At 41.4% G+C, this 14608-nt stretch overlaps 1 protein-coding gene across 10 annotated transcripts in view; it reads right to left on the reverse strand.

Annotated features, from left to right (window-relative positions):
• The window catches only part of EVL (Enah/Vasp-like), a 1573360-nt gene that overhangs the window by 236705 nt on the left and 1322047 nt on the right, over positions 1 to 14608 (reverse strand). For all 10 annotated transcript variants that reach the window (XM_044075040.1, XM_044075035.1, XM_044075032.1 and 7 more), the window contains one exon: positions 5980 to 6221. In XM_044075040.1, coding sequence (XP_043930975.1) covers positions 5980 to 6221 — 242 coding nt within the window. The remainder of the gene's footprint in view (positions 1 to 5979; positions 6222 to 14608) is intronic.

Genomic DNA, 14608 nt, shown 5'->3' on the forward strand with positions numbered 1-14608 from the left:
TGTCATATGCTTTGGCTAGATTGAGGTAATCGGCATGGATGGTGCGATTGTGTCCATGGCCTGGCAGATTTTGTATGAAGAAGCTCACAAGGTTCTATAGACACATGGCTGGCCTTAGGCATAGGCCAGCTAGGTGGCCGCCTAGGGCGCCACTGCAGCAGGGGCGCTTTTCCAGTATTTATTTGGTGTAGGTAGACCAGGTTGGGGGGCACCTGGGTGGTGAGGGGGGGGTGCTTTGGAGCCCTTTTGCCTAGGGCACCAGCTGACCTAAGGCCGCTGCTGAATAAACAATGCACCATGTTTAACAAAGCCAAACTGTTGCTACCTGAAATTAATCAGATTTACAACATCATGATTTAAGAGGTCAATAATAATACATCACATGCTTTATTAGACAACTTGTGAGAGTCACGGGTCTGTAATTACCAGGGACCACAGTGGGTCCACCTTTGTGAAGGAACATCACCACTATAGCTCTGTGGATTTCGAAGACATATCCTGTCGCTAGGCTAAGGTTCAATAATTTAAGAAGGAAGAGGTCAGCAAGGGCAAGCTTTACACTACTGATTTTACAAACTGCCATGTTATCAGGGCCTATGGAGGCAGTGTTTTTGGTTTTAAAGTATAGCTTAAGAATCTGGTCCTTGGTCATGCAGGGGAGGAAGAGAATCAGGGATGATAGGTGTGGCAATAGTAGCTTTGGGGGAGAAGTTAGCTACAAATTTGTTTGCAATAATGTTAGCATCATCAAATGGATTAAGTATGAGGTGTCTTTTAGGAAAAGTTATAATCAGAGGTATAAATTATTGCTTAGCTTTCTAAACTAACTAAAGAATGACTTGTAGTTATCCTTAGCCTCCATGGCAATTTTAAGTACACGGGAAGGTTTACTAGTCCTAATGGTGGCCTTAAATTTCTTGGTTAGGCTTTTTAAGTGCATGTGGCATTTAGGGGTTTTATGCTGTCCAGAGTGTTTTCCATGGTGCCATGTACAATTATTGTAAGTACAGGTCAGTCTCTCCCCTCAGTTGGTGCAAGAGCTGGTGAAAACAAATGCACTCTTATCAACTTACTGCAAATTCAATAGGACACCAACCACTAACTGAAACACAGTCTAGTCAGGACTTTATCTTTCTAAACCACAGAGGTGAGTAGTTTTTTTTTGTTTGTTTTGTTTTTTTTTTTTTTGGAATTTAATGATACATACTTACTTGGCAAGGCCAAATGGGATATTGTGCTGCAAAGGGCTTTGGTTCTTTTATATGGGAACTTGATTCTGCTGTAAGTTACAGTTGGTTTTGAACTAAGGCTTTGAGAAGTCTTTCCATTTTTGAACAAAACTACAGTTGTAACAATGTCTGTTGGTGTCACAGTGTGCAGAAAAATGGATCTGAGAATTATGGGATGGACAGGTTTGTCTTCCAGAGGTTACTGCACCTGTGGAACAGGCTTTCAATTCATGTCAAGCAGAGCACCTCTCTGGCCCTCTTCAAATGCAATCTGGATGACTGAATGGGTAATCGTAAATTCACCCTGGGGGTTCACCTATGTCTCTCTTGGATGGGGCAATAGGTGCTGATTGTGGAAACAAGGGCAAAACTTGGCTAGGCTTGTAAGGGCCCTAGGGCCATTAGCCTAGTAAGTTCCTATGATATTCAGATGAAGCTGGTATCCTGTAGAAGGTTATTAGCCTGGCTCACACACCCAGCCAGCTCTGTTTATAAATGCATTAAGCTCAGACACAGCTTTTCATTCTGTTTTCTTTCATAAAAAAAGCAATTTAAAAAATAATCGTTTTCACTCGCTGAAAAGGAAACATAAAAGTACTTGCTCATACTGCAGTCCTTCTACTGGTGGCCACACATTACAGCCATTTTAACAGCTCAGTACACTTCAGTACTTTTAGAGTAAGTCTTCTTTCAGCCTTTACACAATAAAGTCTTACAAACAAAACACTGTATCTCAGTTTCAAAGATCTTATCAGCTTCTAGCTGTCCAAAATCTGTACAGGTGTTCTCCTGTTTTAATGTTATACCTCATCTCTGTGGAGTTCATTTGAATTCCTTTTAAGAGACACTCGAGAGTCTAACATTTCATAGAATTTCACCCAGCTACAGTTAGCAGTGCTGGAGCGCTAACTGCATTTGCAAACATACTGTTTGTAATTATCAGTCCAGGCAAATAAATTAATGTCATAATAATCTCACAGCATGGCAGCTTCACCCCCATTAACCATATTGAGATTAAGAAACTCTAAACAATTTACTTCTCAGCCCTCACCCATGTCCCAGCATTGATCTGATGACAGCCAAAATTGTATTAGCATTTTACTGGCTTTGTAGCATAAATGTAAACCATGCACCAAACCTGTGATTATGGACACATTTATTTTTCTTATTGCCATTTCCAGTTTGAACTTTTCCAATTTCCCATTCTACGTCTTGGCATTCAGAACACAGGAGATTTTTTTTATTTTTTTTTATTATTATTATTATTATTATTCGTAGTGATATGCAAAGCTCACCCTTGTTGTTTATGTAGTTGTTTATTTGTCAGGTGCTCACAGATTATTGAGATACAATTTGAAATAATCTTGAACATTCTGTTTCAGCCATCCCACTGAGCATGTTAATCACACTTCGGTCATCTACGTCTTTAATGGCCAAAGTACCGTGTATAAAACTAGGAATATCACAATTACTTTAAGTACTGGAAGCATCCATGTCACCTCATTGAAGAACTGGCAAGCATACCTCTCAACTCTCCAGACTGTAGCAGAATGTCCAGATATTTGTCTCATATTTTTGGTCTGTTCCTCATAAAATTTCTGTTTTTCTGGCAAATCTGTGTGATAATTTCATTTGAGTTTCACACTTCAAATCATTCGGAAAATGCATGCTTACTCAAATCTTGTTATTCTAGCAACTTTCTAAGTTTATGAACAATATTTAAAATCTACCCCTATTTTTAAGCCTTTGTCCCCCCCACTGTTTCAGACATTGTCTAGATTATTTGCACTAACAGGTTCAGAGGTATGCTGGCTAAGAATGGGCTCCATATTGAAATGCTGGCACACAAAATGCCAAGCGGCAATAAACTGAAAAAAAGACGAAATATTCAGCAGAAGAGTGAACCTTGAATAATGCTCTTCTCCTTCAAACTTCTTTTTTGAAGTAGGCAAGCCTCCTACACCCCACCCCAAATTTATATATACCAACTCTGAGATCACCATATCTCAGAGAAAAGGGAATATTCCAAGAAATGGCCATCTCAGAATTAATATATGTACGTTTGTTCTTTCAGGACTTGCTCTAGCAGGTCCTGACATTTCAAATGGTTACTGTTAAGGAATTTAGGTATATGCTAATTATACTATAACGGCACATAGCCGTTCAAAAACATGCTTGCTGATAGGACAGCCCAACCAACGTGCCTGTTGTAAATCAAGTATATGCCAATAGAAAAATAATTCTGTCTGCTAAACTATCATTGAGAGTCCTGACTTTTCTATTGGCATATGCTTAGAGGGCAGAAGAGACCTCAAGAAAAATCAGGTGCATTTTGCAAAACAAAGAAACACAAAACATACCTGATTTTCCTTGTAATTCTGCGCTGTCCATCCTAAACTCTCGGCAGACTCTTGTACCACTTAACTGTCCAGTGACAGACATTTCAGGTTTATACTTCATATCCTTTAGAAAAATGTATGCTAACATAAAACCTTCTATTGGAGTAACATTCTATGTTTATAAGTGCAATAAAAACTATTCTTATCTTTGGACTTTGGTCCACACATTATGTTGGGGTTTGTCTAGATTTTTGCATTAAGATCCCATAATGACAGGGAGAGAAAAAAAAACAGCAACGTTGAGAGGCCATTGGTTTTCCTGAACATCACTACTATACTGTGCAAGTGTGGAAACGTACCTCCCATAAACAAGTGCAGTACCTCAGCAAACACATACAAATGCAGAGGAACACTACAGTGCCATTATACAAAGATAATATTTAAGAAAGGTAAGCAATTTCTTTCTTAAATAATGTCATTGTATAATAATAACCCACTCCTGGGTGTGGCGATTACAGGATTAACTCAAGGTTGGCTTTGTTTAATCTCTTGGCCTTTGCTCTTAATCAAGCCATGCCATCTGTGGGTCAGTCCTGTGATACCCACACCCATTCATGGGTTATTGCTTACACAGCTGCTCTTAAATTAAAAAAATATGGAATTAGAGGTAAATGATCGCAGAGTCTTAAAAATGAAGGGCTAGATGTTCTGAAGTGCTGGCCCTTGAGTGTCAGCGACTCGTATAGCAAAGGTGTATCTGATAAGAAGAGAGCATTAGTATTCTTGACGTCTGAAGAGAAGTAGAACAGAGCTCAAGCTGAAGGATATAAAGGGGGAGAAAATGTGAACTATTCTGTGCCTCCAAGTTGTTAAAGGCAGTACAAATGCTCAAGTATTGTTATAAGTGTTTGATTCCCAGTACTTAACCAAAGTGAAATATTTTGTTTTGTGTGTATATCTATTTGGTATTGCATCACAACTCTTAAACCATAAAAATAAAAACTGCTGTACCTTTATAGTGGAGAAAAAAATTACTGATTAAGCATACACTGCAAATGTAAGCATTATAACAACTCCACAATATATTGTTATGCTAAACATAATGTGCTTAGAGGTAACAGTATTTTTGGTTTTCATATTAGTAGTACATTAGGGTAAAAACATGGCCCTTTGGCAAGATTTCTCCCTCACAGCTCCAAGCTTGGGCTTTGATCCTGACCTCTGGTTACTTGCTTTATTTATGGAGGTTGCATGTTATACCTATGACTGGAAGTCTTTTTTTCTGAGTAGTCTAGTTTCTTCCCACATCCAAAAATATATGACTGTGTCTCACCATGGTAAAATGAAATGGGAATAGTTTATTTTTTTAAATCAACTCTCGAGTATCATCAAAGAATATATACTGAATTTAATGACATTGCTGAACTGTGGGGGGTTAAAGAAATTTCTCCTTACCTCCTCCCCCCAGTTGTGCAACTTCAGAATTAGTGTACAGATGAGGTATATGGAGGTGCATGGGGTAACCTATTACATGCCATTTTTTTTTTAGTCAAAACTGACTTTGTGCATTGCCAGCTTGAACATTTTCATCTCTGTCCACTATGTCCAATTAGTTTGTTGTTGAACCAGAATTCTGATGGTTAATTGACTGCAACAAAATACCCACATAAGTGTTCCATTTACCATTGCCCTTCTGGCCTGCTTCATGAAGGAAAAATGCTAGAGAAGGACTGGTTCATTTACTAGGTTAACAAAATACAAAAGAAGATGGTGCATTTTTTTCACTCACTGTTTGTGGAATTGTTCATATTAAAACATAATTATAAAATCATTAATTCACAAAATCATACACTGTAATGTCTTTCTCTGTTGTACAGCAAAACACCAGATTTTTATGCAGCCATATACACTATTAAATACTGAAGCTGTTGTAAAACAAACAGTTACATATTAATGATGCACAGGTATAGTCACATCAGTTATATAATTTGGTGTAGCCGTGTTGAAACATTGAAACAGTGTTGCTGCTCTACATAACTCAGTCAGAAGTGTATTCCCATCAGCTTAGTTTAAAACTGCCACAATCTGAAATCTAAAATAAAAAAAAAATAGTGGCAGCTGCTAGAACATTCTGTTATGGACAATATCAGACTATTTGTATTACAGATAGTATAACAGTCAAACATCTATTTTAGAAACTACATTTGAAGTATTCACTTTTGGCTATACTCCATTCAATAAATTATTCAATATATTAAAATAGTATTTGAAGAAATGCTAAAAAATATATATATTGCAAAGAGTTTACAAATGCAATGACATTTCTTGTTCAAGAGGTAATATGTACAAAAGCATAACTGTACACATTCTATGTTTTTTTTTTCACTGAAAGGGTAGTGGCGCTGTCTTACCCTCTGTACTTTCCTCAGTTTAGCTCCAGCCAGGGCTGCTGCCAATCCTGATGATGAACAATCTTCACCCCCTGAAGAACTTTGGCTTCCACTAGCAGGCAGTGGGGGAGGGGGTGGGGGAGCACTTGCTGAGGGTGGGGGAGGTCCTGGAGGAGGTGGAGGAGGTGGTCCACTACCTGACATTGGTGGTGGTGGTGCTGCTGCTGTTGTAGTAGATGGATGACCAGGGGGAAGAGCAGGAGCTGAAATGTAAGAAAACATGATTACAAGATACAGGAGAAAACATAACTTTGCATTTACTAGCATTTAATGTTCCGTGGTAAACTATGCAATGTCTTTACGCATCTGCTCAGTCTACCATATACTTACTTGAATAAATGTACATCAAAATAATATGATTTTTAACCAATAATTCATAGTAAATTGTTTTTGCTCATACAAGCATACACATTTATGATTCTGAGTGTTGTCATTTTTTGATGTAAAGGTTTGTGTGCTTACATGCTGTGAATGGTTTGCTATTGTCTAGTTTGGATAGGCAGTAATTTTTATCGCAGTTTCTTTTCCTGCCTATTTAATTCAAGCTTATGCCAGGTGATACACCAACCACGGATGTGAGGTTTAGACATCAGAAATCTAATTCGGGGGAAGATCAATTTGAGGTTTCTTTTCTTTTTTTCTTCTTTATGTAGTCACCACTATCCTTAAATTCATTTTGTGTCATGCTTAACATTATTGAATGTGACAGGCTACTGACATCTTTTTTTCTTTCTGTGCTATTGTTTTCTTGACTTAATTGCAGGAAAATGTGTAACAGATAAGATTCACTTCTTCTTGAGTCTGTAGATATAGTTTCAGAAGTGGTTAATGAACACAGCTGCTACCAAATGTCCTGATATAACCCCTGGGTCTATTATATGAGACCCACTCAGGAATATTTTATGTCATCATATTATAATATAGTACTATCATGCAATTAAGTATGCATGTGGTATCTGTGTCATTGCTCTATGTATTCTATATGAGAACTGACTGGCCAGTTGTGGAACTAGAAAACTAATTAGTGACAACATTTGCTTAGACTATGGATGTTTGTTTTCAATTTTGTAAGTCAGTAGCCTGAGTCTAAAACTCATTCAAAAATAAACATTTTTCCATGGCCCAAGAGATGGATCGTGGAAGATTCAGTGTTTACAAGGACAGTGTATGGATTCAGGCCGGGTGGTTCTGGGGCAGTCTTTTGGGAACATGGATGCCAAAGACAGGTCACTGGCAAATATAGCAAATGTGTAGCAAGTAGGAAAAAACTGGAGTGGCTGAAATCCCCAAATCCTGGAAAATGCACATTTTTCCTGAGGCACGCTACTGAGAGGAATACTAGAAATGGTACGGAGAAGATCAGTCATAGCCAGGAAGGCTCACACAGTACACATTCTGGTAGATAAAGTATGCATTGCAGTGCTCTATGTTCTTGAGTGGTGACAATTCCCACCAATGTGTCATCCCCAAGCACACTGTCCACATAATCCCATCTGCACATTTCACACTACACTGATGTATGATACAGCATGTGCACACACTAGCCTGTTCTGTGGCCAATTATGATCACAGCCATTGAGGCATCCTTTTAGTTGCCATAGTGCCATAGTAGTGACCTGCCATGGGTCTGTCATTGTTGGATGTCACTAGAATGCTGTACAGAGTTCTATATATTTGGCCCTTTTTTCTGGTGAGCTGCTACTACAAACCATGCAGATAGTACAGTTGTGTACCCTTACCATAAATGTAGATGTTCGAGTATATTCACTGTTGCAAGTCATCACATTTGGGTTATTCCTGCCAGGGTAACCCTCAGCCAGCCCGAATACCAGAGACTTAGTATTTCTGTGTCGGTTGCTGTCGCTTCAGGACTGACGTCAGGTCATCAGTAGTATAAAGTAAGGCAGCTGACACCATTACATCATTTTTTTCTTGCCCTAACCTGTCAGGAGCCCCCAAGTAGGAGCCAGGTTCTGGTGGTAGAACCTCACGAGTGGAAAATAAGCACCAATGTGTCCCTTGTAAGGAAGAAGAAGAAGAAGAAGGGGATGGAGGGAGGGAAAGCAGGACTGCAACAGTGAATACACTCGAACATCTACATTTATGGTAAGTGTACACAACAGTAATATGTTCTTTGTGTTTCACTGTTGCAGTCATCACATTTGGGTTGATTCCCAAGATGAGGAAAAGGGTGGAGGCTGGTTAGGATGCCCTGCAAGACTGCAGAGGCAAACCCTGCCCTGGATTTTTAGAAGAGAGGCAGGTGGTAATGCTTGGTGAAAGTGTGAACAGATGTCCAGGTGGAAGCCTCCAAGATGTCCCTGGTGGGGACTTCTTGGAGGAAAGCTGCAGAGGTGGAGGCTGCTCTGGTTGAATGTGTCCTGACCCCCTTGTGGGGAGGCTTTCCATGTTGTGTGTAGCAGAAGTGGATGCAGTGTGCTATCCATTTGGATATGGTTTGTTTGGAGATGACTTTGCCTTCTGCCCCTGTAGCAAAGCTAACCAGCAATTGCTCAGACTTCCTGAAGGATTTAGTTCTGTCTACATAGAATCTAAGCTGTCTGTGCACATCCAGAGAGTGCAGAATCCTTTCCCCCTTGTTCTGGGGATTAGGAAAAAAAGGTGGGCAAATGAATGGATTGGTTGAGAGCCACACTGGACACCACCTTGGGCATGAAGGAAGGGTTAGTTCTGAGGGATACCCTGTCAGCATGGAAGATGATGAAGGGTTCCACAGCCATGAGCTCAGAGTCCCTTCTGGCTGAAGTGATGGCCAGAAGGAAAGCTGTTTTCCAGGAGAGAAATGTTAGCTCTGCAGATGAAGCTGGTTCAAAAGGGGGGAGTTTTTCCAGTACAAAGTTAAGGTCCCAAGCTTGGGTTAGTGCCCTTCTGGGTGGTCTCAAGTTGCTAGCCCCTCTTAGGAACTGTTTGATCAAAGGGTGTGAGAAAAGGGGCTGCTCAGTGGAAAAATGAGCAGAAATAGCCGAGGCATGAATTTTAATAGATGAGAAGGAGAGGCCACTATGTAGCAGGTCAACTAAGTAATCCAGGATGAGGGGGAGGGAGGGCTGTGGTGCTTAGGCTCCCTTAGCTTGGATCCGGGTGCAGAACCTTTTCCATTTGCCAGCATAAGACTTTCTGGTGCTAGGGCATCTGGCCTCATGAATGACATCTAGAACCTGTTTACTGAGGTTGGCAGTTTGGTTTGGGTTTAGGGAAAAAGCCAAGCTGCCAAATTAAGTGTCTGCAATTGGGGATGCATGAAGTCTCCTTCCCTCTGGGTCAGGAGGTTTGGAATCTGGGGAAGATGCCATGGGGGTAGTGGGGACAGGCTGCACAGCAAGGGTTACCAGTGCTGCCAGGGCCAGTCTGGAGCTATAAGAATGGTCCTTGGTTTTTCCTCCTTTATTTTGAGCAGTACCCTGGGGATGAGGGGAAGTGGAGGAAAGGCATAGACCACTAGACTGACCCTGGGGAAGGACAGGGCATCCACTTTCCAAGCCATGCAGTGATGCTCCCTGGTGCAGAATATGTTGAGCTGATGGTTGGAGTGGGAGGCAAACAGGTCGACCTTTGGGGTTTCCCCATTTCTGAGTTATTAGGGTGAAGATTCTTCTGTTGAGCTACCACTCATGTGGGTCCAGAAGATTTCTGCTTAATAGGTCTGCTAGAGAGTTGAGAGAGCCTGGTAGGAATTGTGCTAAAAGGTGTAGTTGCTTGGCAGACGCTGTATGCCATAGGGTCATGGCCAGCCTACATAGAGGGTAGGAGTGAGTCCCTCCCTGCTTGTTGATATACTACATCACCGTAGTGGTGTCTGTTTTGATCAGAAGGGCCCCTGGAGAGAGAAGGGGTTTGAAGGCTATCAAGGCATGCTGCACAGCCAACATCTCTTTCTGATTGATGTGCAGAGGGATTTGCTCCGGGCTCCATTGGCCCTGTATGCACCTGCCATCCAGGTGTGCACCCCAAGCATAGTCTGATCTGTCTGTGGTGAGGGCCTGGGTGGCAGGCGGTGGTGAGAAAGGCAGTCCCTTGTTGTGGGTGCATGCTGCTCCCCACCAAAGAAAATCTTTTCTGAGGCAAGGAATTATAGGTAGAAGAGTTTCCAGGTCTTGAGAGTGTTGACACCAAAGGCTTTTTAGGTACCATTGAAGTTTCCTCATATGCAGTTTGACATATGGAATGAGTAGTATGCAAGATGCCATGAACCCCAGAGCTTGAAGGATCTTACTTGCAGTTAGCTGGGGCTTGATGGCTAGTTGAGAGAAGTAGGTTGTCAGGAAAATTTGTTTCTTTGGGATGCTGTGTCCAGGCTTGCTCCCAGGAAGATTATCCTTTGGGTGGGTACCTGCTTGGATTTCTTTTCATTGATTGTGTACCCTAGGGAGGTTACTAAGGTCTTTACAAAGGCCAGGTGCCTGGGTAGCTTTTTCTGGCTGTCTGCCTATATAAGGCAGTCGTGTAAGTATGGGCAAATCTGAATATTTCTTTGTCTGCAAAAGGCAATGGCTGGAGCCAGACATTTTGTGAAATCTCTGGAAGCAGTAGATAAGCCAAAGAGAAGCACAGAGAATTGAAAGTGTTGTGAGCCTGCCCTGAAACGGAGATATTTCCTGCATGATTCCCTGATAAGAATGTGGAGTTAGGCCTCTTTTAGATCTAGGGTGGCTAGCCAAGCGTCCTTGGAGAGCATGGGTATCAGCTGCTGGAGGGTGAGCATTTTGAATTTTGGGATCACCAGGAAGGTGTTTAGAATGGATAGATCAAGGATGGGGTGCCAGGTGCCCTCTTTTCTGGGTACCAGAAACAGTCTGGAGTAGAAACCTTGGCCTATGTGTTCTGCAGGAACGGGCTCTACTGCCCTCATAGAGAGCAGGGAAAGGATTTGCTTTTAAGCCTCTGGCCACTGGTTTGAGGGTAGATCTGGAAACCCATTTGGGGTTGGAAGGGTGTGGAAGGAAAATTTGTATCCCTGGGACACTACGCTCAGAACCCAGTGGTTGTTGGTAATGGTGGCCCAGGTGTTTGAGTGAAAGGAGTTTTCCACCTAGGGGCAAGTGAAAGTGGACAGAGACAGGAGGTTGGGGTGGTGAATCATTGAGAGTTCTTTCCATAAGGAGGTGGTTTAAAACTCCCTAGTTTTGAAGTGAAGGAAGTCCACTGCTTAGATCTCTGCATTCCCTGTGGCTGCTGTCTGGGGGGGGGGGGGTCTGGTTCCCCGGGACCTAGACTGGAGTGGCTTAATGGAAGCAGGAAAGGACCAGTGTTTGGTGGGACAATGCCTGCTGAACCTAGGTGGCTGTACCTGCAAGAAATCCTTAACTGTTTGCATAGATTTTGCTTTTTCTTCCATCTTCTTTAACACCTCTTCTACCTTAGTGCCAAATAAGTAATCTTTGTGCAAAGGGGCATCCAACAATTTGGATTTGACATGGTCTGGCAGGGGCTGTTCCTTAAGCCACGCATGCCTTCTAATGACAGATCTGGTGACTGCTGCCCTGCAAGAAGCTTATAGGGTGTCAAGGCCACAGTGTTTAGTTACTTGACTTGCAGAATGTATTAAGTCTTGTAATTCTTTAGATTTTGCCCAAGCAGTGAAGGAAGACATTTTTTTGTTTAAGGAGTTCCAGGGTATGTTGTTGAAATGTCAGCATATGGAACTGACAATTTAGTGCCCTGATAGCAAGAGTAGCAGAGGTGTATACTTTTTTACCCCATCTGTCTAGTGCTCGGGAATCCCTGTCTGATGGGGTGGGATTCTTAGCCGAGGTTGCTTGAATTCCTTTAGGCACTTGAGAAGTTACCTCAGGGTCAGCAGTAGGATTTTTGAAAAGAAATGTGTGTGAGTCTGGGACTCTGTAGTACCTGTCTGGTTTTCTGGGAGTAGGGGGGAGGGTGTCAGGTGTTAAATTGGATTCCAGGAAAACAACCTACACAACATCCAGGACTGGGGGGGGGTGGCCAAGGGTTTGTGCTGTGGAAGATTTAGGAATTCCCTTAGTCTCTTTTTTGACTGTGGGTAATCCTGACTCTCCCATTGAAAATGCTCCCTTAAGGTATGCAGGGTTTCCCCAAAGGAAAAATCCCCTGGTGGAGAGGCTGAAGGAATGGAATCCTCTGCATCAGAGTGGTTCAGACAGAACTATAGGGGAGAGATCTCTCTTCCTTTTGGATGGGGTACCTTGGCTTCCCTGGATCAACATGATAAGGTCGTCTGCCATTTTAAGCATTTGAGTCTGAGGTAAGGTGGCAGGCGTATGAGAGGTCATCAGTTTCTTAGGTGTGGTTCATACCCTAGGCCTTAGAAACTCTGTAGTTTTAGAAAGAACAGTAGTTGTGAAAGACGTCAGTTTATGTCAAGCATCGGTAGTGCAAAGGACTTTCTCAGTAGCCGGTGCCTGCTCAGCGGCTCTGGACCCATCCAAGGTAGAGATGACCGTAGGAGCCTTAGTAGAAGAAGAGTTTTGCGGCATACCAGACTCTGAAAGGGTCTTGGTAGCGGACTGCAAATCCACAGAAGCGGACATCAGGGGCTGCAAAAGCGCCTCACAGAGGACCAGAGAACTGATGACTAACTTAACGGAAGCATCGTCGGTAGGTTTGGACCTGTGCGGTCTGTCTCTGTCTTTATCTTTTTGTCCTTGGAAGATCTGCTGTCGGATGACTTACCGAAGCCATATCAGAAATCGAGGACTGTAAGCAAATATATCTGGCTACAATAAGGGCCCGACGACTGATAGTTCTGGCGTTGAACAAAGCACAGAAGCGACAAAGGGGGACGTCGTGGTCTGGGCCTAAACAAATGATGCAGTAAGAATGGAAATCTTGGTGTGGTATTTGCTTTCCACAGACAAGAGAATTATTAACTTTTTCTGACATTAGTTAGTGCAAGAAAAAAGGATCACCAATGAGGTATTTAGCTTTAGAAGACTTCAATTCGGAAGACGAAAACTCAGGTAGTGGTCGACCGGCACTCCTGCAAACTGCTTCTGCTTCAGGCTCCATGGCAAGAAAGACTGATGTAATTGTGTCGGCTGCCTTACTTTATACTACTGATGACCTGACGTCAGTCCTGAAGCGACAGCAACCGACACAGAAATACTAAGTCTCTGGTATTCGGGCTGGCTGAGGGCTACCCTGGCAGGGATAACCCAAATGTGATGACTGCAACAGTGAAACACAAAGAACATATGCAGTGAATAGTCAAATGATTCCTCTTCTTGAATCTCAGTATACAGTACTAGGTAAAAGGAAAGGTAATGTCTCATGCTCCTCCCAGTAGTTTAATGCTTTCATTTAAAAAAAAAAATCCTTGTGCTACTATGTTTTCCCAAACGTCAATCCATTCTGTACTATGTCTTTATCTGGTATCAGTTGTCACTCTTTCCTGTGTGTCATACTATAATCTAATCCATTCTTCATTGGAGTTCATGTCCTATCCAAAATATCAGGGTCTATATTAATTACATCACCGAATGCTTAAAAAAGCGAATGGTGATTAATCCACCCTATGTAAGTGAAAGCTTACAATGTCAAACTGTCAGAACAGCGATTTTTTTCCATGGGAAAAAAAATCGCTGTTCCAACAAAAAAAAAAAAAAACTTTAAACATTACATTAAGTGGGGGGGCTTCACACCCCCCCCACACCCCCTACTTAAATATAACAACTCCGATATTACACTACAGTGCCGAAAATGGCAAAGTAACGAAGCGGCCAAGCACATTCTTTCCCAGGGAAAGAATTTGCTTAAAAGCCACTTCGCTATTTTGCCTTTTCAGTCTTTTCAGTTAGACCAAGACGCTTTCGAAAGAATGCGTCGTCGGTCTTGCAATAGGAACACAAATATCAGTACTACTGCAAAAGATACAGTTCTGCTTTGCAACCGGCAGGTGTCAAGTGTACCTACTTATAATGACTGCTCTCTGGGTTCTCATTGCTTCTTATCATGGCATTCCTATGGCAGCCATTTCCTAGGCTGCACTGGTATCAAGAAGTCATATGGGACAAACTGCTCCTTTTCCAATATCACTTCACATCAGTAATTTAAATGCTAGAGGGGAATATATTCTTCTAACTCTAAGACTAGAAGAACCCCTGGTAACCCCATTTTAAAGTTTCTGTCATACTGTCCTGTTTAGCATAAAGAACAACTTAAAACAACAACAAAAAATTCATCTTTCTGTTTGCTCTCTTGCCTATAATATTAACATATACCTATTTAAGTAATCCAATTTGTGATGTATCATATTTAAACTTGCCTAACTATATGGTCATGACTTTCCACAGCTATTAATTTTTCTATGCATAATTATACTACATATATAATATATATATATATATATATATATATATATATATATATATATATATATATATATCTCGCTCACTCTCTCTCTCTTTATATATATATATATATATATATATATATATATATATATATATATATATATATAAACTAATATTATCAGAGTAAAGTCAAGAAATTAAGAAAATTAACAGAACTAAACATGGAAAATATGGTTGAAAAATACTTGTAAAAACATCCTTTAAGAATTCAATGCTAAAATCCAGAAATGTAAAGTACA

Source organism: Protopterus annectens, chromosome 6.part0 (assembly GCF_019279795.1).
Source record: "Protopterus annectens isolate FY-2018-M chromosome 6.part0, PAN1.0, whole genome shotgun sequence".
NCBI classification, from domain to species: Eukaryota; Metazoa; Chordata; order Ceratodontiformes; family Protopteridae; genus Protopterus; species Protopterus annectens.